This window comes from Halichoerus grypus, chromosome 9 (genome assembly GCF_964656455.1).
Source record: "Halichoerus grypus chromosome 9, mHalGry1.hap1.1, whole genome shotgun sequence".
NCBI classification, from domain to species: domain Eukaryota; kingdom Metazoa; phylum Chordata; class Mammalia; order Carnivora; family Phocidae; genus Halichoerus; species Halichoerus grypus.
The window spans coordinates 1948133-1974817 of NC_135720.1; the positions used below are offsets into that span (position 1 = coordinate 1948133).

The 26685-nt window shown below is 41.5% G+C and overlaps 1 protein-coding gene across 12 annotated transcripts in view; it reads right to left on the reverse strand.

Moving 5' to 3' along the window:
- AFDN (afadin, adherens junction formation factor) overlaps nt 1-26685 on the reverse strand; it is a 141389-nt gene that overhangs the window by 71903 nt on the left and 42801 nt on the right. For 9 of the 12 annotated variants that reach the window (XM_036118632.2, XM_036118631.2, XM_036118630.2 and 6 more), the window contains exons 4-10: nt 26214-26377; nt 23341-23501; nt 17095-17252; nt 9122-9233; nt 7843-8010; nt 4850-4894; nt 50-144 (exon numbers count right to left, since the gene is read on the reverse strand). In XM_036118632.2, coding sequence (XP_035974525.2) covers nt 50-144; nt 4850-4894; nt 7843-8010; nt 9122-9233; nt 17095-17252; nt 23341-23501; nt 26214-26377 — 903 coding nt within the window. The remainder of the gene's footprint in view (nt 1-49; nt 145-4849; nt 4895-7842; nt 8011-9121; nt 9234-17094; nt 17253-23340; nt 23502-26213; nt 26378-26685) is intronic. The other 3 variants (XM_078054460.1, XM_036118633.2, XM_036118634.2) reach the window with 2 other exon arrangements.

A 26685-nucleotide genomic window follows, 5' to 3' on the forward strand; every position in this document is an offset into this window, starting at 1 on the left:
ACCCAAATGTAAGGACAGATGGTGCTAGAGCCGCGGCTTGCCTGCACACCTGGATGGAGTTCTCATCGAACTTCTCTGTCCCGACCTCAGTGACACTCAACTGAAGGCGGTAAAGCTTGGGCTTATCTCTGGAATCTGAGCCATCTGCGGGAAAGAAGAGCAAAGCTTCATTTGCCAAGTCTGATGTTCTTGTCATGTTATTTCAAACAAGCCAACAAAGCAAGCGAACAAAAGGTTATCTTAGAAATGAAGTAACAGTTCTCAATTCTCAGCGTTCCATTTCAAAGAACTCTCCATATTTAAATCATGCAATTTAATTAACTGGATATAGAAAATTTAAATTAAGACATAGACACATTAGCTTCTGTTTAATCTAATTTAAGGTGTTAACATCATCATCATCCATAACCAACATTTTCTATCACATAAAAAGCAACTTCTCCACCATGCAGCCTGGATTTTTGTGACTGATTCTGAAGAGCAATTCTATGAGGCAGATACAAGACCTTCCCTTCAGAGCAGACTGTTCTCCCAGCAAATGTGCCACCTGTAGAGTATCCGGGACTGACGGGGTGCAGCGGAATCACAGACGGGGGTTTTCAACGTACAATCTCATAGCTCATCCAGACCTTCAGACCCAAATCTCTGGGGATGAGGCCCACACACATGCCTTCCGAATAATCTCAAGTGATTCCAATGCCCATTCCCGACAGTAAGTTCCAGTAAGAACTACCATTAAAAGTGCTTAGGTTTGTGGAGTGGAACGGGGGGGGGGGGGGGGTGGTGCAGAAAGGGACACTGGGTTTTCTGTTTTTGTGTCATTGTATACCTCTGTGAACTGCTGAAATGTTTAACTTCCCTGTGCATGAGTTTCTATGCTGGGGATGGCATGGGGAGAAGGAGGAAGAACCAGCACCAAGATATCCGCCCATACCCAAATGTTTCCTCACTTCTCACCTACTATATTCAACCTAACAGAGGATGTCAATCAGAGATTTATTCTGATTTCAGAGCTGTGAACACACAAGGAAACATGCCTCACAGAACTAATGTGAAGTGAATCATGACCCATCTCCCAGCTGTGAGAGCCAACCTAGCGTGGGTGTGCAAAGTCCTAAAAGGGCCACGCAGAGTCTCCCTGACCGACTTCAATGCACCAATAACTTGCTGATTCACTTATTCAGTTGCCAGTTAAAATCTCTGGTCACTGGGACCAGGAATTAAGCTGTGAGAGCTTCAGAAGTTAAACACTGGGAGTGTATGTGGATTTCAGACTGCTAAAATCTCTTAGCTGTGGTGTGGTCTGAACTCTCACAGACAAAACACACCATGAATATAAAAATTCTGTTACAATTGTTGTTAATCGTAGAGTACACAAAATAACATTCTAATCACATTTCCCACTTCTGAAATATTTCTGAAACCTGTCAAGTCTGGATGAAAGTAACCTGTGTTTGAAAGCCACAACGCCTAATATCCATGAAAAAAACTGGTTCATCATCTGCAATGCTTCACAGCTGGAATATCCTCATCGTGTGTGGTGGCAACGGAAGCATTTTTTTTTAAACAGTTTTCCTTTCAACTCCCAACTCCACCTCCACGTCCTGATCCAAAATGAGGCATCAGAACCACCTGAGCCTTCTCCCAGAGGTGGGCAGGTCCCTTCTAGAGCTGCTGAGTCCAAATGCCCCAGGAATGTGGATTATTTTGCTTGCTTTAAACACCACAGGCAGTCCCAATAAATACTCCCAGTCAGGAAGCATTCTGTGTTCTTCCCATCCTCCACAGCACCCCGGACTACTTTATCTTCATATCACTAACCCTATTCCAGGATTATTTCCATTTACTTGCCCCCCCATCCCACCTCTGAGCTCCTTGGCGGCCAGATTAAAAAATAAACAAACAAACAACAATCTCTGGATTCTGGCGCTCAGTACAGTGTCTGGTCCACAGTACACATTCAACAAAGATTTATTAACAGTGAGTAATTAGTAGCTAAAAATGAAGAAAATAAAGCAATATGGTTACAGAGAAATCACACAAATGAATTACAAAGAAAGCAGAAGAAGCAAATAAATGATGAAGAACAATCAAAACAAAGTTAAAAATACAAGAATATGAAAAATACATGTTTAGGGGTGAAAGAAAAAATTCACATTAATATTCCTCTGCATTTTGAGTGCTTCTGAAAGGTATCTTGTGACTAATAAATGGATATTATGTACTCTTCTAGATCAACAGATTTACAGGTGTAAAGAAAAAGGGGGAAATACAAACTTCCCCTCCAGTCCTTCCTTCCTCCCCCCGTCACTACACTGGAAGCCTCCCCACACACAGGGGAGAGGCAAGCTGCCTTCCCAGTCCCTCTTTTCTTACACTTTCACAGCAATAGAAAATACAGATAAAGCCTTCATGGATAGATTTTGAATAACCCAAACGGTGGCCACAGAATTTACTAGATACAGTGGTCTCTGGTTTGATTTGGGGAGTGAGGGGAGATGTAGGCAGGTGATCTTCAAATAAGCAACATCTTTCTTTTTGGAAAATCTCATTCCCTTCTCTTCATTAAGAGTACAAGGACCATCTCATGGGCATTAATGAACACAGAAAAGTGTTGCCTAAAACAATACCTTGTATTTTCTCCCCTTCCTCAACTGAACAAGAGCACTTGCGCACCTTCCTTCCCCAGAGATGACAAATCTGGAGCACTTTTAAAAGCAGAGACAAATCTAAGTAACCCCCCCACATACAACACTGCTTCTACCAGAGGGGTTTTGGGTTTTTTCTTCATGTCATAATGTAGAATTAAAAATATATAAAATATTCATGTGGTTTGAAATTTAAAAGGCACAGGAAGTAATCAATGAAAAGCACCCTTCCTTTCCTGCGTTAATTCCCTACCCAGAAGCAAATCTTTAAAATCTGTTTTATGCATATATAATTAAGCAACTCAATACACGTATTTTTCTTTCTCTTTTTTTTTTTTTTTTGCACCAACATTAGAATACTCTTTAGGGTTGACAAATGAAATACATGGCATCCAGTCAAATGGGCAATCGTTGGGACCCGATTTACACAAAAATTGGTTTTCTATCTAAAACTGCTAATGCCTCTGGGTGTCTTGAATTTTATTTGCCAACTCTGGTACCCCTAAATTACTATTCACATTGTTCTGTGTCTCGTTTTCCTGCTTTTGCTTTTTTTTTAATTTGAGATATAACCGCAAGTTTTCCTTAGTATTCTAAATATTAAGGGAAAATAGACCATTATGAACATAGCATAAGAACATTTTTTAAAGAGTACTTTTGTTTTTACAACAATTCTATACCTCCAACTCTGCTTTTGCCTCTACTTGCTTCCCCAGGTGAACCCCGGGTGAAGTTAGTATGTGGTGTTAAGTGTTGTTTTTGCCGTGCCACTTACGGGACAGGGAGGGACTCGTTCATTTAAAGAGCGCTGACCAAGAGTTTCCCGTGTCCCAGGCACGGGGAGAAACTGAACACACAGTCACATCCCCACAGAGCTCACAGTTTAGTGAATCTACATAACAGTTAAGAAACTATCTAATTTCTGAAGCTTACTGAATGAAGTACAGAGCTTAGTTAGATCATATTTTCACAAACTCTATTCAGAAAAACAAATAAACCAGCTCTCCTAAAATACAAATGGAAAACTAAAAGCACTTTGGTCAAAGTTTTGATGAGTTTATTCTATGCATTTTTTATACACACCAAGTAAAAAAAAGGAAATGCCATTTTCCCTCTAGTTTCCATTACTTTACAGTATGAAATTAACAAACACATGAAAACATTAAAGAGTCCTTTTCAGGAATTAAAAAACAGTAAAAACAGGTCTTAGACTCTATGCATATATGAGTATCAAAATAGGTGATAAATATCACTTATTTATGTATTTGTTTAAAAAGAACAAAACTCCAAACTCCAAGTTCAGTTAACATCCAATGAAAATCTGTACTATCAGTTTGGAGATAATTCAACAAACAAATACAAGACGCTAAAAGGTGGGTAAACTTTATACAGCATGGAAAAGCATCTGTTACATTCAACATGTAAAAAAATAACATTTAAAACATAAAAACAAAAAAGTATTTCCATAAAACCAAAAACTAGCTGTACTACTGAAGATGACAAAAACAGAAATAGACAAATTTGAGAAAAATGTTCTAAGTAAGAAGGTACATCTTTGCTAACAAGAAGAAACAAATTTCAACCAGGAAAACAAGGAGAATCCTAAGGAACACCCTAAAACCTGGTCCAAATGTAATACGTTAGTTCCCTACAAAAAAGATGGTCAATATGAGTGAACGCCAGGTGTACGGCTGAGTCTTCCTCTCACCCTCCCGAACACTGTCACACATGCCAGTGGTGGGGACACGTCTTCCCGTCAGCGTTATAGCTGAGTGTGTGAGCGCGGAGCCCCTCCCACCCGCCGCTGGGTCCTGGGTGCATTCTTACCCACCACCCTCACTCTCCCCCATCCTCTTCCTCCCCCAGCTTCTCCCCTCTTCCTAACCTTTTTGGGGGAAGGAGGGGAAGGATAGGAACCCAGCTCCTGTCCTTCTTCAGTCCAATTTCTCACTCTAGACTTTGCCTGAGTAAAGGAGCTGGACATTTCTGCAAACTCGGCTTCTGTGAGATGAAGTGAATGCTGCACATGGAGTGCTGACAAGACGCCAACCAAGGAAGGATGGCACATTACATTTCTTAGAATAAAGTTACTTGTATTAATTAAGAAACTAATACATAAAATGTCTGGCCACTTAACATTATTTTGCCCAAGAGGCTCTGTTAGTGCTCTAGTTAGAAAAGCAGTATGAACATAGCATTACCTTCGTAAGGGTGATAGTTGTAGCAGGCAAAGCGATCCCTTCTCCCTGGGGTTAGAGACACATGCACGGGGCCCAGGTGAAGGCAGCGGCGGCAGGACAGAGGCCATGCAGAACACGCGGAAGAGGGAAGGAGGAGAGAGACAGGAGAGGGTGAGCTGCAGTGGGACCCCTTTCAAAGGATGAAAAGCACATTTCACCCAGAGCTTTCGGAGCTGTGAGGACAAGACAACAGCGCTCCAGGCAGCGTGTGTTAGAAACCAATGCACACTGTTAAGGAAAACACCAAGACGACAGTTGAGTCACCAAGCAGCAGGAGAGCAAGTTAGTTAACCATGTAGAAGACTACCACCCAACGCGGCTGAACACATTCAAAACCAAACCAAAGAATAAAATGACTTTTTACCCCCATCTCTCCAAAACACAATAAAGACAATATAAGCATACACCCCCATCTCAAAAACCTCCCATCTACAGCTCCTGCACCCTGGCCCAACCGGGAGGATACTTGCTTGGCTGGTAGTATGTCCAGTGCACGGACAGCACTTATCTATTCATGACAAATCAACATTTACCGGTATTATTTTCTTGTAAATGGAAAAAGAAATCCATTTCATTCAGCATGCTGACTGTGCTCAACTCATAATAATAATAATGAAAACTGAAAAAGACAGCATGACCTAGTAAACAGAACGTGCCTTTGGTGTGAGAAAGACCCCGGCCCAGCCTCCGGGCCCACCAGCGACTGCTCACCCTGGCGCCAGTGGGAGCCGAGGTGCAGGACAGACAGCTGTGCAGCCACAAGCAGGGCTATGGGCTGGCAGCCCGGAGTACTCGGGAGGGGCTCCTCACACACTGGGTTACGACGATGTCTTGTATGGGAGCCACGTGAAGGCAGGAACACCCCTCTTCACTTTTGTACTCACTGCTTTCCCTGAAGCAGCCGCTCAGTAAATGCTGAGTGCCACGAACGGAGGAAATGCGTTACGAGCATTAACCCGGTATTTGGTGAAAAGTACTAAGAGAATTAATGAGAATTAATTTTTATCTATGGCCTGTTATTTTCCCACGCCTACAAAAACGTCTATATATTTTTTTAGCTGGGAAACTAAAAATATGAAATAAGCAGTCAAAATAGCAATTCTCACTAGAATGGAAGTTGCCAAGGTCAGCGGGTTTAATCTGTTCAGTTGGTGCTCCATCACAAAGGCCCAGGACGGGGAGGGTCTGACATCATAAGTATCAATAAATACTTGTCAAATAGATGAAGGATTGAATTCTCATCCTGTCTCTGCGACCCATCCAAACCACCTCTCCATTATTCATTTGAAAATTATTCTATGTCAGCTGCTATTATCAATTCTCTCTAGACTAATATTCCTAAATCCTCAAAAAGTTAGATTTAGAGAAAACAATCATTAGTTTCTAGCATGTAATGCAAAATTTTAAAAAGCAGACCCAGTGCCCAAAGATCCTAAAAATTTGTTAAGTTCCGACACAATGGCTGGCCCTCAGTTGCTGTTACTGCCGCAGATGAGCAGCCCCCCGCGCTCACGTACGCCACACCGCACAGCAATACGGGGACATGTCTCCGAACCACAGTGAGAAAGTTTAAATGAATTTTTCAGCCGGAGAACGGAGGGACAAAGCAACACTAACATACTCCTCACAAACAGCTAATTAATCTAAAAAACTCCTCAAACATAATTAAGTATAAAAACTACTACCCGCAGCATATTGCCACTGATTATAAATTACAGACTATTAGTCAAACCAATACCATTTTTCCTGTATCGACAGGTCCTACTTGTGCCATAAGATTGTAGGACCTCATCTATTCATTAGTTATCATCTCGCCAACAAAAATAAACGCTCATGAATCAAAGAAGAGAAAAACTTAATTCCTGTCCAAGCAACCACAGATGATCTACATTTTGGCTTCCAGCTTTTTCTGTACTTACTAATCGAGCTTTATCTAAAAGCGTTTCTGGGGGCGCCTGGGTGGCTCAGTCAGTTGACAGTCTGACTGATGATGTCGGCTCAGATCATGATCTCGGTCCTGGGATCGTGCCCCGTGTCAGGCTCCGTGCTCAGCGGGAGTCTGCTTGGGATTCTCTCCCTCTGCCCCTCACCCCCAACTCTCCCCCAAAATAAATAAATAAATCTTCAAAAAAATAAAAAATAAAAGCAGTTCTGGGCGGGAGAGCTCAATGCTCTGTTCTTCACAGCATTTCATAATATAGGTTACATACTACTATTTGAACCAAATGAACAAAAACGATGTCGCTTAGCTGAATGATAAAATGTCATATACACATATACGTATGTGTGTGTGTTACATCTATATGCTACATTGGGATATGTGCATAAAACACTTCTGTAGGAATGTCAACGCATCTCTCTACCTCATGACTAACTTAGAACAACAGCTTTAGCTTAATTAAGAGAGCTCTAAAAAGAAATATCTAACATGAAAATAAACTTAGTCTATTATTATTTTAAAACCGAACAAATATCCTTCCTCTTACAGATGGATTTCTTAGATGTACTGTTAAATTTAAAGATACCTTCTCAGACACTGTTCATACATTAAACAATAGTATAGTAAATACACACACACACACTTGCTTCTATTAAATTTGCCCTAAGAGTACATTTCAGTTTGTCATTTTTTAGGTTAAGTATTTTATAGGTTATTTTTGGAAAAAAATTTTAAAAGTGGATCATTTAAACTTCTCCTTAAACTCTCCATATTCACTATTTTAAATTTTGTTTTTCAATATTCGTTTTTGTCCATGTGAACTCTATTTTTATGCATAAATATACATATCCTGTGACCTTAAGGTTCTGTTTTTTTTTAAATATAAGAATAACTTTTTAAAAAAATAAATGGTCTAAAAAAGGGTTGTCAGCCAACAGAAAGGATACTTAAATAAAATTCATTAAAAGCATAAACATTTGAGGATAGAACAATGTATATTGATAGTATTTCTCACCTGGGCTTAGCTCTACTAGATAGGGCAGCTTCTCGGGCGGAAGCGCAGAGCCATAGCCCGACCCCTCCGCTCTCTCCTTGCCCTTCACCAGCTTCCCATCGACATGTTTCTTAGTTTTCTTTGGGATATAGTCTGGTGGCCTCCTCTTCAACTGAAAGACTAAAACCCCTAGAACAGTGCACATTGTCAATCATCAAGCACACTCAAATCAGCATATGTGGCCAAATGACTCACCGTCAACTCTTCTAAGATTTACCAAGAAAATATAATTTAACATCTCCCAAGGAGTGATTGAGTGAAGGCTTAACCAATTTATACTTTTACTCAGTCGAGGAAGTATTAGTCACTTGTGTTCTGAAAAATTCTACTAGCAATTTCCAAAGATTATTTTAAATTAACAACTACCAAAGCACATTACATGCTTGAAAACAACACAGCATCAGTTTAAGAACAAATCAACGTTCACATTGGTAAGTAACCCTATGATCAATAAATACAATCACACACACACACACCACATGCATACACAAATACATATATACAAATATATTTTTAGTTGACCTGATTTTAACTCAACTGAATTAACTCAGAATTCAAAGCAATTTGAATTTATATTATAAAGAGGTAGACTAAGCAAGTGTACACTTTAATTTAAACTACCAGTCTACATTACTGATACGATGAATGGGCAATCAATTTGTATGTCTTCATTATGCAAAGGCCTCTACTCAAGGACACACAGCTTACAGTGTGAAACTGAAAGCAAGAAAACTAGATTTCATCAAAACAGCTTTCAACCTTCACTGCTCTGAAATAATCAGGGGAAACTGAATGGTGAAAAGTCTGGATTTCTCATTTGAAATGACTAAATTCCTGGACAATCTCTAAGGCTGCAGGTCACCGTCCCCATCACAAGCGCTCAGGGTGGAGAGGACCCTGCCACTGACAGAGAACAGTGCTCTTGCACTGGCCGACACAGTGCGGAACCCCCATCCTGTTCCTTCCAGACAAGGTTCTCCTCCTACGGCAGGACAGCCTGTTCCAGGTCTACACCCCAAACTCACACAAGCGGAGTGTGGCCCTCAGGACAACATCTGTCAAGTCTAGGAAGGAGCTAAAAAACTATACAGCAAACAGCCCCCCCCCACACACACACACACAACCAAAAAATCCTGCCACGCACGCTCCCCAGCATCCTCACAGTTAAACAACTAACATATCCGGCAGAAATTTAATGTATCATATAAGTAATTCTTTAACAAATAAAATTACCCTTTACCTTTGTCACTTGGCCATTCCCTGAAGATTTGTAAAGGACAGTCATCATCATCAAGGATAATTTCTTTAGCACCTTTTTCATCAGAATGCTGGGCTCCAGGAGGAAGCATAACCTGAAAGGGAAAAATAATTAACTGTGCTATACCTAAAAAGTAAATTACCAGGATTTACAAACCAGAATTTATTATAAATAAAGTCACGGTAAAATTAAACTGATCAAACACTACAGACAATTCTCCAACTAATCAACGAAAGTGAAGGACAACAGCTTCCAATAAAAAGCTTTGCTGTTTTTATCTACCTGCCTCTCTGGCCCCCAAAAAGAATTAGTGGAGTAATTTTTGTTTGTTTGTTTTTTAACAAACTCTTATAGGGAAGGATGGTATGTAATGGTCAAACTGTGAGTAATTTCTGTAATTTTTAAGGAAAGATCACTCCACTACTGCTCAGTCTCTGGTCCCTAATCCACTTTCCTTGCATCATCAAATAATTGTTTTTATAGTTTCATCTAATGTGAGGTCTCTCAGGATAACTGTCACCTAACAACGAAAAAGCATAGCATTCTTTTTCTTGTAGATAATCGGTCTTTATGATTAAATTTTAATAAGATCATTTAGCTATACCACAGGGCTATTCATTCAACAAATGTTTTTAAGCATCTGTTTTAAAACACTACATTCAAAGACACTCTTAAAACTCATAATGCTGTATTAACTTTTATGTTTTTCTGGTAGCCAAACAATTTTCTTAATCATCTGGGAAAGCCCCCAGTAATACAGAGGGAGAATCTAGTGACAGTAGCCCAATAATCTCATGCACCTGCTGGACTTTTGCCCTTCCTTCATTCTACTTCAGTATTAAAGCAAACCAAAACATGATTATAGAAGACAGGAGAAGCAGCCAAGCCACTGGCGTCTGGACATTATTTTCAACCTACGGCACTACAATGTTATCTCAATAAACCTTACCAACCAAACATATCATCATATCCATACACCAAATGGATTAGACTCTTGTATAGAACCCTGTAATTTCTTTCTACACTGCTTCAAATTACCTGAAAAAGAAAAATATATTACAATACCCTGTCCTGCTAAAGTAATTAATTTTTTCTTGTACTGTTTTGTATTGAATTTAGTACCTTGGGCTTAGAACACACACAGTTCAAAACCTGACCTTTGTCCCTCTCCTGCCCCAGTCTTTGTCACGCACCCTGGTAGATCCCAGCCACTACTCAGAGCTCTCAGACTAAGCCATGAGTTCCACTTGTCCATGATCTCTTGAGCCTAAAAGGCTCGTTTCCCAGCGTCCATGTCTAGCTCAACAACAGCTCCTCCAGGAAACCTTCCCTGACCACCACGCTCACTCCAGTGCTCCTTGTTTTGCGTTTCTCACTCCCGGCTTCTCTGTCCCCCTTTAGTGAAGTTCTTTCAGAGACAGCCCTTGCTTTTGTACCCCAAGAGAGTAATGAACGAGTAAGAGGAACTTAAGTATTTACTGAACAAATAGCTAAAATAACCACTGAATGAATACAGAAGCGCTACCTCTTACATAATTGATAAGATGGCAAACCAAGAGAACGAAGACTATCTAATTCAAGATTAAAACAATAGTCAACTCCTGATTTGTACTCCCTAAGCTTGTGAAGTAGAATTTGCAAGGACATAATAGAACAGAAAAAACCCAAAGAAGGAGACCCTCAAAAGAAAACATCAAATGACTTTAAAAAGGCCTGTCACTACAGCCCAAAGTAGGCTTTCGTAACTTCATGACCCCAATGAAGGTGTCCTTTCATGTTTGAATTTCATCAGTAACAGTATGGCAGAAATTAATGAAAGGGAAAAAAATGATCAAGTTCATTACCACACAATGTATCAAATGCAACTCTGTATGGAACTGATGAGTAGTATTTAATAGATTCACACGCACTTATACAAAAACATTCCCTTGGCAAACAGCTGAGCAATCCCAAGTCTCGCACGCAAGGCTAGGTGCTGGTAACCAAGTTCCTGCCCTGGGTGCTCAAAGACTAGCAGGGGCGCAGCTGGAAGAGGGTCAGGTTTCCGCTCAGCCAAGCAGACCCTATGCACACCACTGATTTACTGATTTTATTCTGACCAGAACACTTTTTACAGCCATGACTAACAAAAACCATAAGGAACATGCATCCAAATCCATCCTTCTCCACGGGCCCAATTACTCCAGAGGCATAAGTGTACTTCCCAGATATACAGTAAGGCTCACTATGTTTTCCTCCTGAACAGAAAAGCAACGATCTCACCAGCATTACAAGAGGGTTCTCCTCTACTTCGTACTTAACCGCCAGGAGGAAAATGCACCAGAATGTCCTGTATCTGAAGTATTTCCCCTTCAGAGGCAATGCATGATTAACTTGATTACCTATTCTCCCAACCTCACCCCACGAATTTCCCCCCCCCAAAGTAGGGTAGAATTTCAGTTCAGGATACTGTTTCTTTATCTATGAACCCTATTCTCCAGAAATCCAGTATAAAATATATCTTTTATTTCGGAAGCATCACTTTCCCTTCTAATTTATCAATACCATTTCTTACGCTCTTAGTGAGACCAAAGGAAATGAAAGAGCATATCAAAAAACAAACACTCGTGATCACCTATCTTTCCCCACCCCACAAAGAAATGAGCTTTGGGGTATTTTTTTTTTGAGGGTGGGGGTTCTAAATAATACAGGCTCACTATAAAAAACTGCAATACAGAAAAGCATAAGGAAGGAAAAAACAAACCCATTGTGAGATGACGTTTTTACAATCATGCGTTCAGTAATGATCTTTATGCGTCTATCTATCTCGTGTTAAGAGGGCTCACATCTGAATCACATGTGTATTTCAGAGTCTTCTTTTCCTCCCTCTTCCCTTCACGTAGGTAACTGGTAAACTGCTGTGTATTTTTCCTAGGCATCTATCTTTCTCTACGGTCATGTATGCACAGACAAGGACTTGTGTTGTTCCATTTTATTTTATGGTAACTGTTTTTCCAAAACCGGGGTATTTTATGAAATGTATGTATCCCCAAGTCAACTGGTGTAGATTTAATTCATAATGTTTCATAGCAACAGGTATCCAGTGGCATAAGCATTCCTTTAGTAATGGGTGTTTAGTTTGCGTCTTATTTATTGCTGTAACACAGAACTGAAAAAACATCCTCACAGAAACACACTCAGGAATTTACTGGCCATTTGTTTTAGACAGTATAACTAACATTTATCACCTCATTAGAAACACTATTTTCAGTCTCATACACTCTCTCCACCGTGCAGTGGGTGCTATGTAGGATGACTGCACAGACAGACATCTTCCAGACTCTCTATCCTTCTTCATCACCCTCGGGATGACCTCCTGTGCTAGATCCTATTCGGGGAGTCTGTACCTTTCTACTTCTTGGCCCACTCCATCATTTTGCTGGAGGATGTCCTCCAGTACCTTTTTGAGAAAGGCTGAATGGGTGGTAAATTTTGCCTTGGAAGCTTTGAAATGTCTTTGTTCCACCCATCTACCACTTGACAGTTTGGATTGGAAATCATTTCACTCTGAATCAGAAAGTACTGTGTCATGTCATGTATTCCAGACTCCATGGTTATGCTGAAATGACTGGCACCAATCTTGCCCACCCTCCTCCGCCGGATCCTTTATATGCCACTGGAATCTTTTTCTTTGGAATCATTATTCTCTTTTCTCTAGTTTTCTACAATTTCAAAATAATACACCTTGGTTTGGCTCTTTTTTGAAGTAACTGTACCATTACTCAGCGGGCCCTTTTTGAGCTAGAAACTCAAACCCTTCAGTTCTGGGAGACATTCTAGTACATTTCCTTGATAACCTCTCTCTCTCCATGTCCTCTTGCTTTCTCTCTCTGGCCCTCATTTAGCTAAGTGCTAGGTATTCTACAAGATGACCTTTCCGATATTTTCTCTTTTCTTTCTGTTCTACACTTGGGCAGATATCTTGAACTTTATCTTCCACCCCTTCTACTGACATTTTTCTCCTATCCCTTACTGACTTCTATTTTAAATTTCCAAGGTTCCTTTCTCCAAGTGTCCCTCGTGACAGCACTGTGGTCTTATTCCACAGATGCACGGTCTTCCCTCTCCCCTGAGTCTCTCTTTTTGAACACTTCCACCTGCTTTCTGCCTTGTCGCATCCATGAATTAAGACCAGGTTCTTTTACCTACTTGTGTTGGTCTGTCTTTCATTTTAAAGGTGTTTCAAATGTCTGTTGATGCTTGGCCATCAGTTCACATTCGACAGTGAGGCAAAAGAAAGTTCAAGGTGAGGGGCAAGGATTATTGTCAGGAGCCCTCTGAGTGAGGTTACCGGATTGAGCTTCCACAGGTCAGTTTCCATACAGATCTCTGTCCCTTGGCGGGAGGGTGCCTTCTGGGAGAAATCCTCAAATCTTCAGGCTGTCAGTGTCCTGGGAAGCGCTTCTACTTCACCCTCCCATCTTCAGTAAAGACCCTTGCCATACCCTGCTACTCCTGTTACCCTTAAATGCAAGGCCTCCTCCCCTGTCACCTCCATCACAGCCTTCAGAGGGAGAGATGACACAGTAGCAGGGATGGGGAAGAGAATCTGGTGGGGTCTGCCACTTCTTATGAAAACTTTCAACCCAATTTCACTTTAGCCCAACCTCAATGCTGCTGAAGCATGTGCTGCAGCCCCTCGTTCCTGTCTGCGGGGATTGTGATGTGGGCGCTCGGCCAGTTTCTTCCTGCTAGGTTCTCTCTGCAGGTTTCCTTGGGCCCAACAAGTGGGATACCAGTCATTGACTTCTCCAGAATTTCATTCACAACTCTGCTCTTTTGCCATCTCTTCTTTCATTCTCTTTGTTCTTGTGCATTTATACAGATTTTATTTCTTTATTGTCATTTTAATGGGGAAAAAATCTGTTTTCTTTTCAGCTAAAACCTGAGCTATATTCATAAAATTGCAGATCTACCAAATAGTTTTTCTAATTGAATAAAACTTCTTAGCTTTTCAGCAAAAAGAAAAAATTCATAAAACTCAACAAGCCCTTTATTTAACTCCATCTACAGCTAACAGAAGAGGTCTGAGACCCACACTGAGCGCTCAAAGTAAGGCCGCATCAACAAGAGGCGCCCTGTGCTCGCAGCCTGGCAGCCTGGACACTTCGAGGGTGGACGCCTCTGACTCATCTGCAGAACCCACGCCAACCCAGTCACAATGCCAGCACCTTCTGGGTACAACCTGACAGGCTGATTCTGAAATTTTTTCAGAAACACAAATGACCTAGAATAACGGAAGCAATTTTTAAAATCAAAAACATAAACAACAAAACTGGGATTTACTTTATCCAGTAAAACTTTAAGACTTACTACAAAACCTACAGTAATCAATACAGCTTAATGCTCACAAAAAGATACAAGACATACAGATTAACAGAACAGATTCCTGAAATCGAGCCACATATATATATATATGGTCAACTGATTTTCAACAAAGGTGTCAAAGCACTCAATGGGAGAAAAGAAAGCCTTTTTAACAAATGGTGCTGGATCAACTGGGTATCTGCATGGAAAAAAATGAACATCTACCCTAATCTCACACCGTACACAAATGTTAACTTTAAACGGAATATACAGACCTAAGTGTAAGAACTAAAACTATAAAACTTCTATAAGACAAAGGAGGAGGGGCACCTGGGTGTCTCATTTAACATCCAACTGCTCTCAGATCATGACCCGGGGTCCTGGGAGGGAGCCGACACAGGCACCATCCATCATCAGGCTCCCTGCTCAACAGGCAGCCTGCTTCTCCCTCTCCCTCTGCCCCTCCCCTCTGCTCCTGCTCTCTCTCTCTCAAATAAATAAAATTTTAAAAAATAATATTAAGACAGAGGAAAGTATGTGGAACCTCAGAAGAGACACATTCTTTTATAGAACACAAAGGAATGCTAAAAACAAAAAAGTTGACTTCCACAAAAATAAAAAAAATTTGTTCTCTAAAGGGCATCATTTAAAAAATGAAAAGGCAAACCAGCAATGAACAAGTCACAGATGAGGAAAAAATATACACAACATATGTATCATACAAAGGACTTGATATATATCTCTCAACAGGAAATTAAAAAAATTTTTTTTAAAGATTTTATTTATTTGAGAGAGAGCGAGCATGAGCAGGGAGCAAGGGCAGGGGAAGAGGGAGAAGCAGGCCTCCCGCTGGGCAGGGAGCCCGATGCAGGGCTGGATCCCAGGATCCCGGGATCACGACCTGAGCCGAAGGCAGACGCTTAACGACTGAGCCACCCAGGCACCCCTAAAAATGTTTTCCACAACGAGATACCACTATGACCTATCAAAACGGCTGGTATTTAAAGTAACTGACCACATCAAATATGGCGCTCTCACAAACTTCTGATGCAGATGGAACATGGTATAATCACTTTGGAATACAGTTTCAAAGTTTCTTCAGTTGCACAAACACTTTACTCGAGGAAAAACGTCTGTCTGTGAGAAGACCTGCACACATATGCTCACAGTAGCCTTATTCTAACAGCCAAAAACTGGAAACAACCCAAATGTCCGTCAACAGGTAAGGAGATGAATAAATTTGGACATATCCATATAATGAAATACCACGCAGCAACAAAAAGGACAAGCATGGATACAAGCAAGCACACCTGAAATTGTCACGCCGAGTACAAGCAAGCAACAGGAGTGCACGCTGCATACGGCTCCTTACATAAAAATTCTACAACATCCAAGTACTTTATAGTGACAGAAAGCAAACCAGTGGCTGCCTGGGCAAGGGGGAGGAGGAAGGGACACATCACACAGAGGCACACGGACACTCTGCAGGTGACGAGGTGTCCCCTGGGCTGGTGCACCAGCCCTAGCGAGGCCGCAGAGGTAAGTACACGCAGTTTACCGCACTGCAACCGTTCCTCCGTAATCCTGAGTGTGTGTATGTGTGTGTGTGTGGGGGGGGCCCTGACACGAGGAACCACACTGTTTTATGATTTAGTTATCGATTGCTAAGGTGAGGAAAGGAAGACATCTCTTGTCAAACCCCAGTGCCAATGCGATCTGACAGGGAAATCCTGGTAATGAAGAAGCCCGCGCACACTTCAGGGTTAAGAATTGTCCAGGTATGGGGCGCCTGGGTGGCTCAGTCGTTAAGCGTCTGCCTTCGGCTCAGGTCATGATCCCAGGGTCCTGGGATCGAGCCCCGCATCGGGCTCTCTGCTCAGCGAGAAGCCTGCTTCTCCCTCTCCCACTCCCCCTGCTTGTGTTCCCTCTCTCGCTATGTCTCTGTCAAATACATAAATAAAATCTTTAAAAAAAAAAAAGAATTGTCCAGGTAGTCTGTCTCAGAAGAGAAAACCTGCTTGATTTTACTTAATGAGACCGCTCAGTTCTAAGGAAGAAGAGCTCACTGTCCTTGTGAGAACTGGGTGAAAGATACACGGTCTTTATCTGCAAGAAATGACGGGGATGATGACGAAATGTAGACACCAAGTGCTAGTTAGAACAGCAAACTGGAGTTTTTATTTGGAAGCTGAATCTTCATGATGTATCTTAGTAAAACCATTAGAAAAACACTTGAAAAATATTAAGTTATCTATATATGCAAAACAGGAACTAAAGAGATATATATATAATGTTATATATATGTTGTCATACATATAAATGTTAATAGGGGTTACCCTTTGGTATTAGAATTATGGGTGATTTTTATTTTCTTCAAGTCACCTTTTCATACTTTTTTACTTTATATTTATTTATTACTTTTGTAATGGAAAGGACAATGTTCGTTTTTTATACATATTTAAGACAAGGTTTCCACTTACTACATTTTAAATGGTACCATGGGAAGAAAATTACCCTACATTTAACTTGATTTAAAGAATATCTTTCCGCTTAAATGTGAAGCTGTAGCATGTGCAATACTGGTAAGCTCTGATGTGATAGTTACTTACCCGGGCAATGCAGTAATCCTTAGGATTTTCTTTTTCCAGACCATATTTCTCTAATGCTTCAGCCACAGCAAAGTCTGCAGGATCCGTGGTAGACAGCAGGATTGTCTTGTAGGGAATATTTGGTTTTAAACTATCTGCATAAATTCTCAATGTTCCACCTGAAAAAAAAACATTTTGACACCTTTGAGCACTACTTTATTTTATTCCAGTAACAAAGATAGCTAACAACTATGATCACTTTAAAAAAGGGCACCTAAGTTCCAGTTGCAAGGAGTACAAAGATGGAATCTGTGTAATACTTCTACATTCATGTCCTGTTAGACAACATTCATTTACAGGCACTTGTTGATCTACCAACACTTTGCTATAGAGAATAATCCTGTATGATAAAGACACTTCCTGTCCTCTCTTCAAGCCCAAGTAGTTTTTATAATGATGAGCTGATGGTCACTCTGGGTGAAGGATGAGAAAAGGAAGAAACTCCGCAGTGTTTGGATAGAGTGCTGCCTGTCAACACGTTTAACCACATACAGACTCACACGGACATGTTCCAGTGCTGAGGACACAGCGATGAACAGGTCAGTGTCCCTGCCTGTAAAGAGCTTACAGTGTAGCTGTGGGGCACAGGAGGAAAAGACTAACAAGAAAACAAACAAATCAGATAGTGGTCATGTTGTGGAAAACACAAGCAGGGTTGTAAGAAAGAAAATGACCAGGAGCTTCCTAAGCTCCTGGGACTGTAAAGCCTTCCATGAAGATGGACACCTGCCACGAGCCCTGAGGGACACGCAGCAGCCTCATGGCCACCTCAAGAGCTTCCTGGGCAGAGCGACAAGCAGGTGCTAAGGCCTACAGCCGGCGTGGGTCTGGCTGGGCTCACCGGCCAGAGATGAACCCCAGGTGAAAAGAGGGAAACGCAGTGAGACTCGCCAAGGCCAGACCACGATCGTGAGAGTCTGGATTTGACTCTAGGTAAAGTGGGAGCCACTGGGAGGCTTTGGCTCTGTGCGTGCACACACGCAAGAAAGAGCGAACCCATGCCTGTGTGTGTAGGGAGTGCGCACAATACCCCTCGTGCTCTCGAAGAGGCCCCGGCTTCTAGGTAAAGAACAGCTGCAGTCGGGGACGACAGCCCCAGCAGGGAGGCCAGTTTTGAAGCACATATCCTACTCTACCAAATGCATTCCCTTCTGATTTAATTACACTCTACTTCCAGATGCATATTTGAACTAATTTATAAGAAAAACATGTATAAGAGAATGAGTAGAAAACAATTTTGTAGACTGAGGTAACATCTCTGTGTGCTTTAGACAACCAAAGAGCAAACCAGACCACCTGTTTTGAAAGCTGACGAGATGGCTACAAAAAAATGCAAATGGTCAGAAATTTAATTTTTCTAAAAAACTTTGCATCTGCTAAAAGCCAACACAAGTACTTTACAATCCCAAAGTTACAGATCATAGAGGATGAAAGACTATTTGGTCTGAAAAAATTTAAGGTCAGGTTTTACCAGAAAATCATGTAAAAAGTCAGTATGGTTCCTACAGATCACATAATTTTATTTATTATTTTTTTGATAACATGATTTTAAGCAGCACTTCTAAAGGACACATGATGAGGTAGCTGTAGATTCATATTCACTGGCCAAATCAACTTAGTTACTGGATGGAATGACTTTTAGCAACCATCTGAATGTTTTAGAATATCTAAAACTTGACTTGGTTTTAGTATAATGAGTGTGGAGTCCAATTCAAAAGGTTTTCAGTCGATGAGCCTAACACCACAGTATCCTCCTCGTAGAGATACATACCACCCAATTTGCTAAAGGAGAAGAGAAGAGCAGCTAACAATTTAAAATCCCTACAATGGACTGAAATTGATTTGTATAAATCTACGCTTCAGCTCTGAGAATGAGCAGGACTGCTACCCTGCTCTGAAGAGGGGCACACCAAGGCCTGCAGTTCTCCAGGACCCCAACTACGGGATTCCTGTCACTGTGCTCTGCCTCTCCCAAAACGGTTCCTAGAAAAGCCTCACACTGCTGCCAACGATGTCTCAGTAAGAAATCCACGGCCACAGCTGATGGCAAAACATTGCGCCACGAACCAATTAACTGACATATACAGGGCATTTCGGGGCCAACTGCACTTTGAGGATCACAAAGTGTATATACCCGAGTGTTAAAAAGGTTTTACAAAGTCCAGGGTCCAAGCTTCTTATAAGCTAGGAGTCTGATCGGCTGTGTAGTGAGTCAGCTCATGAGAATTTAGGGAACCAATCCTCAGGCTAACCAGACAGGAAAATAATAGACTGAGCTGTCAGTCTCAGAAACCTTACCCACATGTGACCACGTCCCCCGTATTTTCTACCAATGAAACAGCCAAGCTAGTAACTATAACAGGTTATGAAAATATATTTTTCTAAGTCATTTATTAAAGACAAACAAAATAGCTAAACTTAATATATTTGACGTCCTTAATATTAACCATAAACAGCTATTTTGCTAATAATATTTAATTTTTTAGGGTTTCCTGGGAGTCTATATAGAAAAAGGTTCCTTCTGCTCCCAACTATCTCTTTAACCTCTACTTCTTGGATGTTCTGCTAGTTTTCCTCCTAATTCTTTGGAGGTTTTTTTTCCCTCTTGTCCTTGCCTACTCCTCTTAACAGTGGCCTTCCCTTAAATTCTTCTATTACCTGTATACTTTCTACCAAAAAGAATCTCACCCATGCCCAGTGCTGCTGTCTGGCAACCACAGATTAGTCCCAAATCTCTCTCTCCATCTGACCCTGCTGAGCAGAACCTGGTCTCGAGCCACTCAACTACCAGCTCAGAACACCCCCCGGATCACACCAGCAGCTCCACAAAACCTGTCTTCCACTCCCAAATATTCTCTCACTGCAGTCCGTCAACATGCATCTGGCTGGGAACGGCTGTTACAGTCTGCACCAGGCTTCAGTACACGGCTTCTGTCTGACCAGCCGCTCCCAGCGGCTGTGCTCAGAAACCCATCCCTCACGTGGGCAGCACGCACTCATTTCCAACCACAGTTCCCTCAGATCCATCCTCTATTCTGCTCCCACAGTAACCACTCCAGACCTGAAGCTTAGGCTAATTAAAACCCTTCTGAATCCCCACCTTAAAACTCTTCAGCAGCTCATTAACAGATCATATCCAATTTTTCCATCCAATTTTCCCAAATTTTCCCAATAAATATGGTTCTCTGTGGGCACAGCCTGAAGTGACATGCAGTTTCCTGTAACAATACATATAAATGTTACATCCTAATCCACATTAAAAGCATATTTCCTCTAAAAATATTTTATTAAGTTACTTACAAAAATAAATGGATCCTCTCAGCTAGCTATGTTTACCATGACTCACACGTCCCTGAGCATACATGAATATTCCTCAAGGAATCACTGAGGAAATGATCATTTGATCATGTCAAACTCCTTCCTATGAGAATCCCTCCAGGTCTGTCAAGCGATGGGTCAGCATTATGTTAGGCATCTCTGAGCATTCCTCTTGTTCTTTCAAAGATTTTATTACCTTTCTTCTTCTTCATCTTTGTATTTTCTTTCCCTCTTCTTCATTTTTTTTTTCCTTAGTGCATATATTTCTAAGTTATTTCGAATCTTTCATCAAACAAGACAGGATATATAGAAACAGACTATCACCTGGACCTCAGAGGTAATCTGTTACATTAATTATGGAACTAGTAAGTAGCCCACGCTCCTAGCTGTTTCGAATCACTGACACTACACCTCCCACGAGCACGTAACTAAGACTCAGAAGGGCGCTGAGGATCAAAGTAAACACGTGACGGAGCGAGCTTCCACCAGGGCCGGCGGCCGTGGTAACGCTACACTGAGTGCCCCGTATGTGTCAGTTCCGGAGACACGGACTCACCGGCAGTTTCTGTCACGTGAGCATATCCTATCAGAACCATGGTCCACAGACAACTTCATGGATGGAGAGGAGAGAGACTTACTAAGGAGAGCGAAGAACGCTGTTCGTATGAACGTAATACGAGGGTCAACACAGCCCCCCTGCCGGATCTGACCTGCTCCACGTAGGTACACTGGATTATAGTTACAAACGTGATCTGGGGAGGGGCTAAAACCCTTTCACTCAGGCTTGGACTCAAGAGAAGGGGTCCACAGTTAGAGAAACGCTGGCAGTCCCAACATTCAAAACCCTAAACCGAGTAAGCAAACTAACAGGTGTAGAGGACGCAACACGACACGAGCAGTTCTCAGGTCCACGAGCGTAAGGCCAGGAAGGACTGCAGAGCGGGTGGGTCCTGCGAGCCCAGACATTCGTAGAAAAGGCTGGATCAGTGATACAGTCCTCTCATACAAGGCTTCTTTTTGAAACTCAAAATGATTTATGCTATCATTTTTTAACAAGCAAAACTTAAAGTTTCTAATATTTTCTTTGCTGAATATAATTATAGGTTAATTACAAGTAAAAGTTTTATGTCAAATAGCTAAATAGCTAAAAGTACACAAGTTCAATTTATAGCTAAAACAGTAAAGTCATTTGTTTTAACTCTCTTTATAATCTGTATTCCCTCAGAAACAGAGTAATCTCTAGTGTATGCCAGTAAGTGGAGAAGACAAGGTGGGGGAAAAGTGTACACAGCATGCTGCCATTTAATTAAAGGGGCTGACAGGGACAAAAGCTGAACTTCTCTACGTATACCTTGTTTTGTAGATTTGACTTGGGAACTATTACAGTACATTAAATTTTTAAGAAGCAAACCTCTAAAATCAAAAGCAAAATAAAACAAACCTAAGTATAAATCAATATGAGCATATAACTACATAGACAGTAATCAATTCTGTGATTTCAAAACGCAGTAATTCGACAGTACATCCTTACATATACTCACAGACAAGTCTCCCAAAAAGCTTAAAATTTTTTTAGTATCATATTGTTGTTAATAATAGCATTATTTTTTTCATATTACTATTTATCATAGGGAAAAGCAAATAATTATGTTATTGGTGTTAGGTGGGAAGAGTAAGAGAAAAGATACTCAGATTTTCTGAAATCAAGGTAGTAAAAAAAAAAGGGATTAAAAGTATTTCTAGCTCTGTCCACTAAATAGGATTAAAAGCAAACACTAGCCAGTAAGGAGGAGCACTCTTAGCAATCAAATACTTATCCCATTAAAAAGAACAAGGACTCCTTGAAGAAACAGCAGCTTCCTAGCCTGGGGCAAGAAATGCAGTAGGTGAGCCTAGATGTCCTGTCACACAGGAAGATGCTCCAAGACCACTGGGGCCATGCGAAAGCCTGAGGCACCAGGTGGAAGAGATCCTCGCTGTCTCAAAGACAGTTCAAGAATCAGAAGGACAGTAACTGCAACAGATGGAAAAATACTGAGAAGTTTTAACTCCATGAGATCATGAAAACATTTCACGAACACTGCTCACCTGTGGATGCTAATAAGGTAAGTATTTCTGCCACACTCCCTCTCCCCCAAAAACCTAAACCTGCCTCTTCACCTAATGGAGGAAACAGAGAAAGCAGGAGGAAAAAATGGTAAACTACCGGATGCTGTCAGCAAAATCTACAAGACAACCTACTAGGTTTTCCAAACAAACGCCCAGTGAAGAACACTAGAGGTGAGCTAAGAGACAGGATCAGGACCCAGAATGACAGACACGCCAAGCAGGTGCCGCATGCAGGTTCTACCCGGCCCTCAACGCAACTGGACAATAATCTGCAGCAGTCAGGAACACGTGAACAGTAACAGGACAGCTGATGGTATTAGGGAATTGGCTTCAATTCTTTTGTACGTGACAGTGGGACTGTGGTTTCTTCTGTTTTTATTTTTCAAGAATCCTTACCTCTAGGAAAATATATTGAAATACAAGATGAAATACTGAGAAATTTGGGATTTGCTTCAAAATAGTCCAGTATGGGAACAGGAGCAATCCATGTAGGAGCAGAGATGAGACACGAGTTATTAATTATGGAAGCTGGGCAATAAGTACCCAGGGAATTGTATCTTTCTGTCTTCTTTCATATATATTTTCCAGAATTCAGAAATAAAAACAAAAAAAGGAAGAGCCACACTGGGGAAAAATATGTAACTAAACCTATCTCTAAGTGACTGGAACTCCTGTGCCTAAGGCAAAGCTGGTCCTGGAGCAGACCCCCAGGCGCACGGTGCCTTTACTGCGGCCAGGCCCGGGTCTGTGTCAGCGGCGGGGGACGCCTGCTGCGGGTACCTGAGTCAGGCCGCCCGTCCGAGCTCCGGAACTCCTGCATCCTCCTCTCTAGTTTCTGCTGCCGGCGACGCTTCATGACCACCTCCGGATTCGAAATCGTTCGGGTAAAGCTGGTTTCAGGCATGTCTTTGTAAACCTCAGCAGCCAGTCGGGAATTCTCACTGTAAGAAAAGAAAGGCACCGAGAGTATTTTCTAAATGTTATATCAGAAAGAACTGCACTGTAATCAGACACACATCCCCGTGGCGGATGTCCCCGGGCTTGCTCTGTCCCGTGCGCAGTTGTGGCGGAGACAAGTGACCACGTGCTGACGAGTTCTGCAGATACAAAACGAAGTTCCTCTCAATACAAGCAACACACTAAACTAAAGGGAAATTTATCATTAAAATCTCATGGTGAGTTTATGTGACTTAATTATTGTGGGTTCACTAATCAGGCTAAAAGAAAAATGTATAAATTATACATGTCAGGAATTTCCACCAGTGTTTTCCCAAAATAGACCAAATGAGTGAGAAAACATTCCGACCATAAGAAATAAAGGATCGAATATACTTTTATTTAGTAGAAATCTCTCCTACAATTATAGTAAATCTTGAGCTTAAATAGCATGATTTTTTAACAACTAAATGATTTACCAACATTCACTTTCTTGAAGCTAAAATTTTCAAAAGGAAATGCTCCAGCAGTTCTTCTGACAAGGAGTTGACTATAGAGAATGAGGAGCTGAAGACTGCATATTAAAGAAAGACTGATGGCTAAATTTTGATAAATACACTTTAAAGATGTCGTTTTTAATCATAAAAATAATTTAATTAAAAACCAATCAAGCATTGGGGCCCCTGGGTGGTTCAGTGGGTTGAGCATCTGACTCTTGGTTTCAGCTCAGGTCATGATCTCAGGGTCTGAGATTGAGCCCTGTGTTGGGCTCAGCACTCAGCAGGGAGTCTGTCTCTCTGCCCCTCCCCCTGCCCCCTGCTCCTTCTTTCTAACAACATAAAATCAAGCTTTGAATCAACCAAATTGAACAACTTAACTCGTTTTAAGTTAACTAATTTTCTAAACACAGACAATATATCACCCCATAAACTAAACTGATAATTAGGACAAACTATAGCCTAAGTTTCAAATGCTCCTTTTCTTTGATATTTTTCATGTATAAGCAATATATTTATACAAGTTCTATTTATGCTAAAGAGAGCCTTACTATGGAACACTTTACTCAAGAGTTTACACTCATTACATAGACATCAGTGCCTGACAGATTAATACCTAAACCCACTTTGATGCAATCCGAAATGGGCTTGATTCCACTCTAAAGTAAACATCATTAACTAAAGAATGGTTAACTGTCCTCAAAAGATACAGAACACTGTATCAAATAACAAAGACTTGAAGAAGTCACTACAACAGGATATAAATGGTTAGTGAATGTGTAAAAAGACATCTACCTTGTTAATGATAAAATAAATTCGAGTTATTGGAGGTATTATATACTGTGGAGAAGGGAGTGTACGACAGTTCTCAGGGTGGGAGGACGCGAGCAGGCTCGTGGGCTCCGGAAGACACTTCCAGGGACAGCCTGGCGATGTATGCGGCCTCAGACTGCCCCTGAGCTGTCTTCTAGAGCACTCCCAGACTTGGAGAACGAGGATGGTCACAGAAGTATTACTTATAAGACCAAAAAACCTGTGAACTACCTATAAGCACACAAAAAGGGGCCAGTGAGATAAAATTTGAAAAAACTGTATGAGAGATTACTACATAATCGCTTAAATTCATACTTTTGTGAAAATACAATACTTGTGAATATATATGCATTTATGGAATATGTTCTAGTGGAAAAATATCATGTGGAAAGCTCTAGTTTTAAAAGCCTACGATTGTATTTGTTTAAAAACTCTATATAAACATATGAATAGTATATATTTGTGTATCAAAAACAAACTATAGGGGCGCCTGGGTGGCTCAGTCATTAAGCATCTGCCTTCGGCTCAGGTCATGCTCCCAGGGTCCTGGGAATGAGCCCCTCGTCGGGCTCCCTGCTCAGCCAGGAGTCTGCTTCTCCCTCTGCCTCTGCTGCTGCTCACCCCGCTTGTGCTCTGTCTCTGACCAATAAATAAATAAAATCTTAAAAAACCAGTAACAAAAACCCTACGGCTCTCTTTGGGTTCCTGCGATGACAGGTTAGTCTGTCTTTCTGAGAATCCGTACGCTCTGGCTTCCTAACACGCGCGCCTGCTACTTTAGCACTGGAAGGACAGTGCGGACACTCTGCTGCCGTCCCCAGCAAGGCGAGGCGGCGCCTAGGAGGGAGGGCACAACACACGCTGGCCTAACGAACGGCCGGACTCGGTCAGAAGTTCAAATGCCTTCCGAGAGCTAAGTACAACTCGGATGGGGCTGGTGTGACGAAGTAAGGAATGGGAGCCGGCGGGGCCGGAGTCAACTAGATGGTGCATTCGAACCTTAGCTGCCCCTCTCGCTGTTCTTGCCCACCTCTGATAAGTGTTCAGCACAGTTAGGGTCTGCAGGAAAGCACTGCTGCCTTAAGGACCAAAAAAGCCAGGAACGAAAGGCCAAAGATGAAGAGAACACGGACATCAATGGTCTACTCAGAAAAAACAATACTGTTCACCAGGTTGCTTCTTTGGGATTAGCAAACCCACGAGACCGGTATGGTTGGCCGTAAACCTTGCTCAGGTGAGACCCTCCACCTTCCCCACATACAAGAGCCAGAGGGTACCGAAATTAACTTCGTAACGGATGTTCGTTCTCTTCACAGTTTATCTGGTAATTTAACGAGGTCTGCTGCATTAGAAACATTCAGCTTATTAGAGCAAAAGGAAATAGGAGGTATTTCCAGAATTACTTACATGTCATCCCCTTGGAAAGGCCTATCGTCCTTATCAGACGCCTGCCTCACTGCCTCTTTTTCTCTCTTCTTTTTCTCCTTCTTTTCTTTCTTTGAGAGAGTTCTCTTGAAGTTCTGGATAACACCTTCTTTCTCCTGCTTTTCAGGTCCATTGCTCTGAGCCTTCTGATAAAAGTAGCATCATCACTATGGCGGTTGTTACATAGAACCACAGAAAGCTCTCTATGGCTTAGCTAACTTCATTTCACGTGTTAACGCCAACACCCAGCTACATCCGGGGGATGGAAATGTCCTTTACCTTGACTGGGCTAATGGTTACAGGCGTGTATTTAGCAAAACTTAATGAATTATACATCCAAGATCTGTGCCTTTCACCGTGTGTATATTTTACCTCAATTCAAACAGAAAAGCAACCAAACAGAAAACCAAACCCACTAAGAAAACTAGGGTGGGAATCATGAAATCTGATTTTC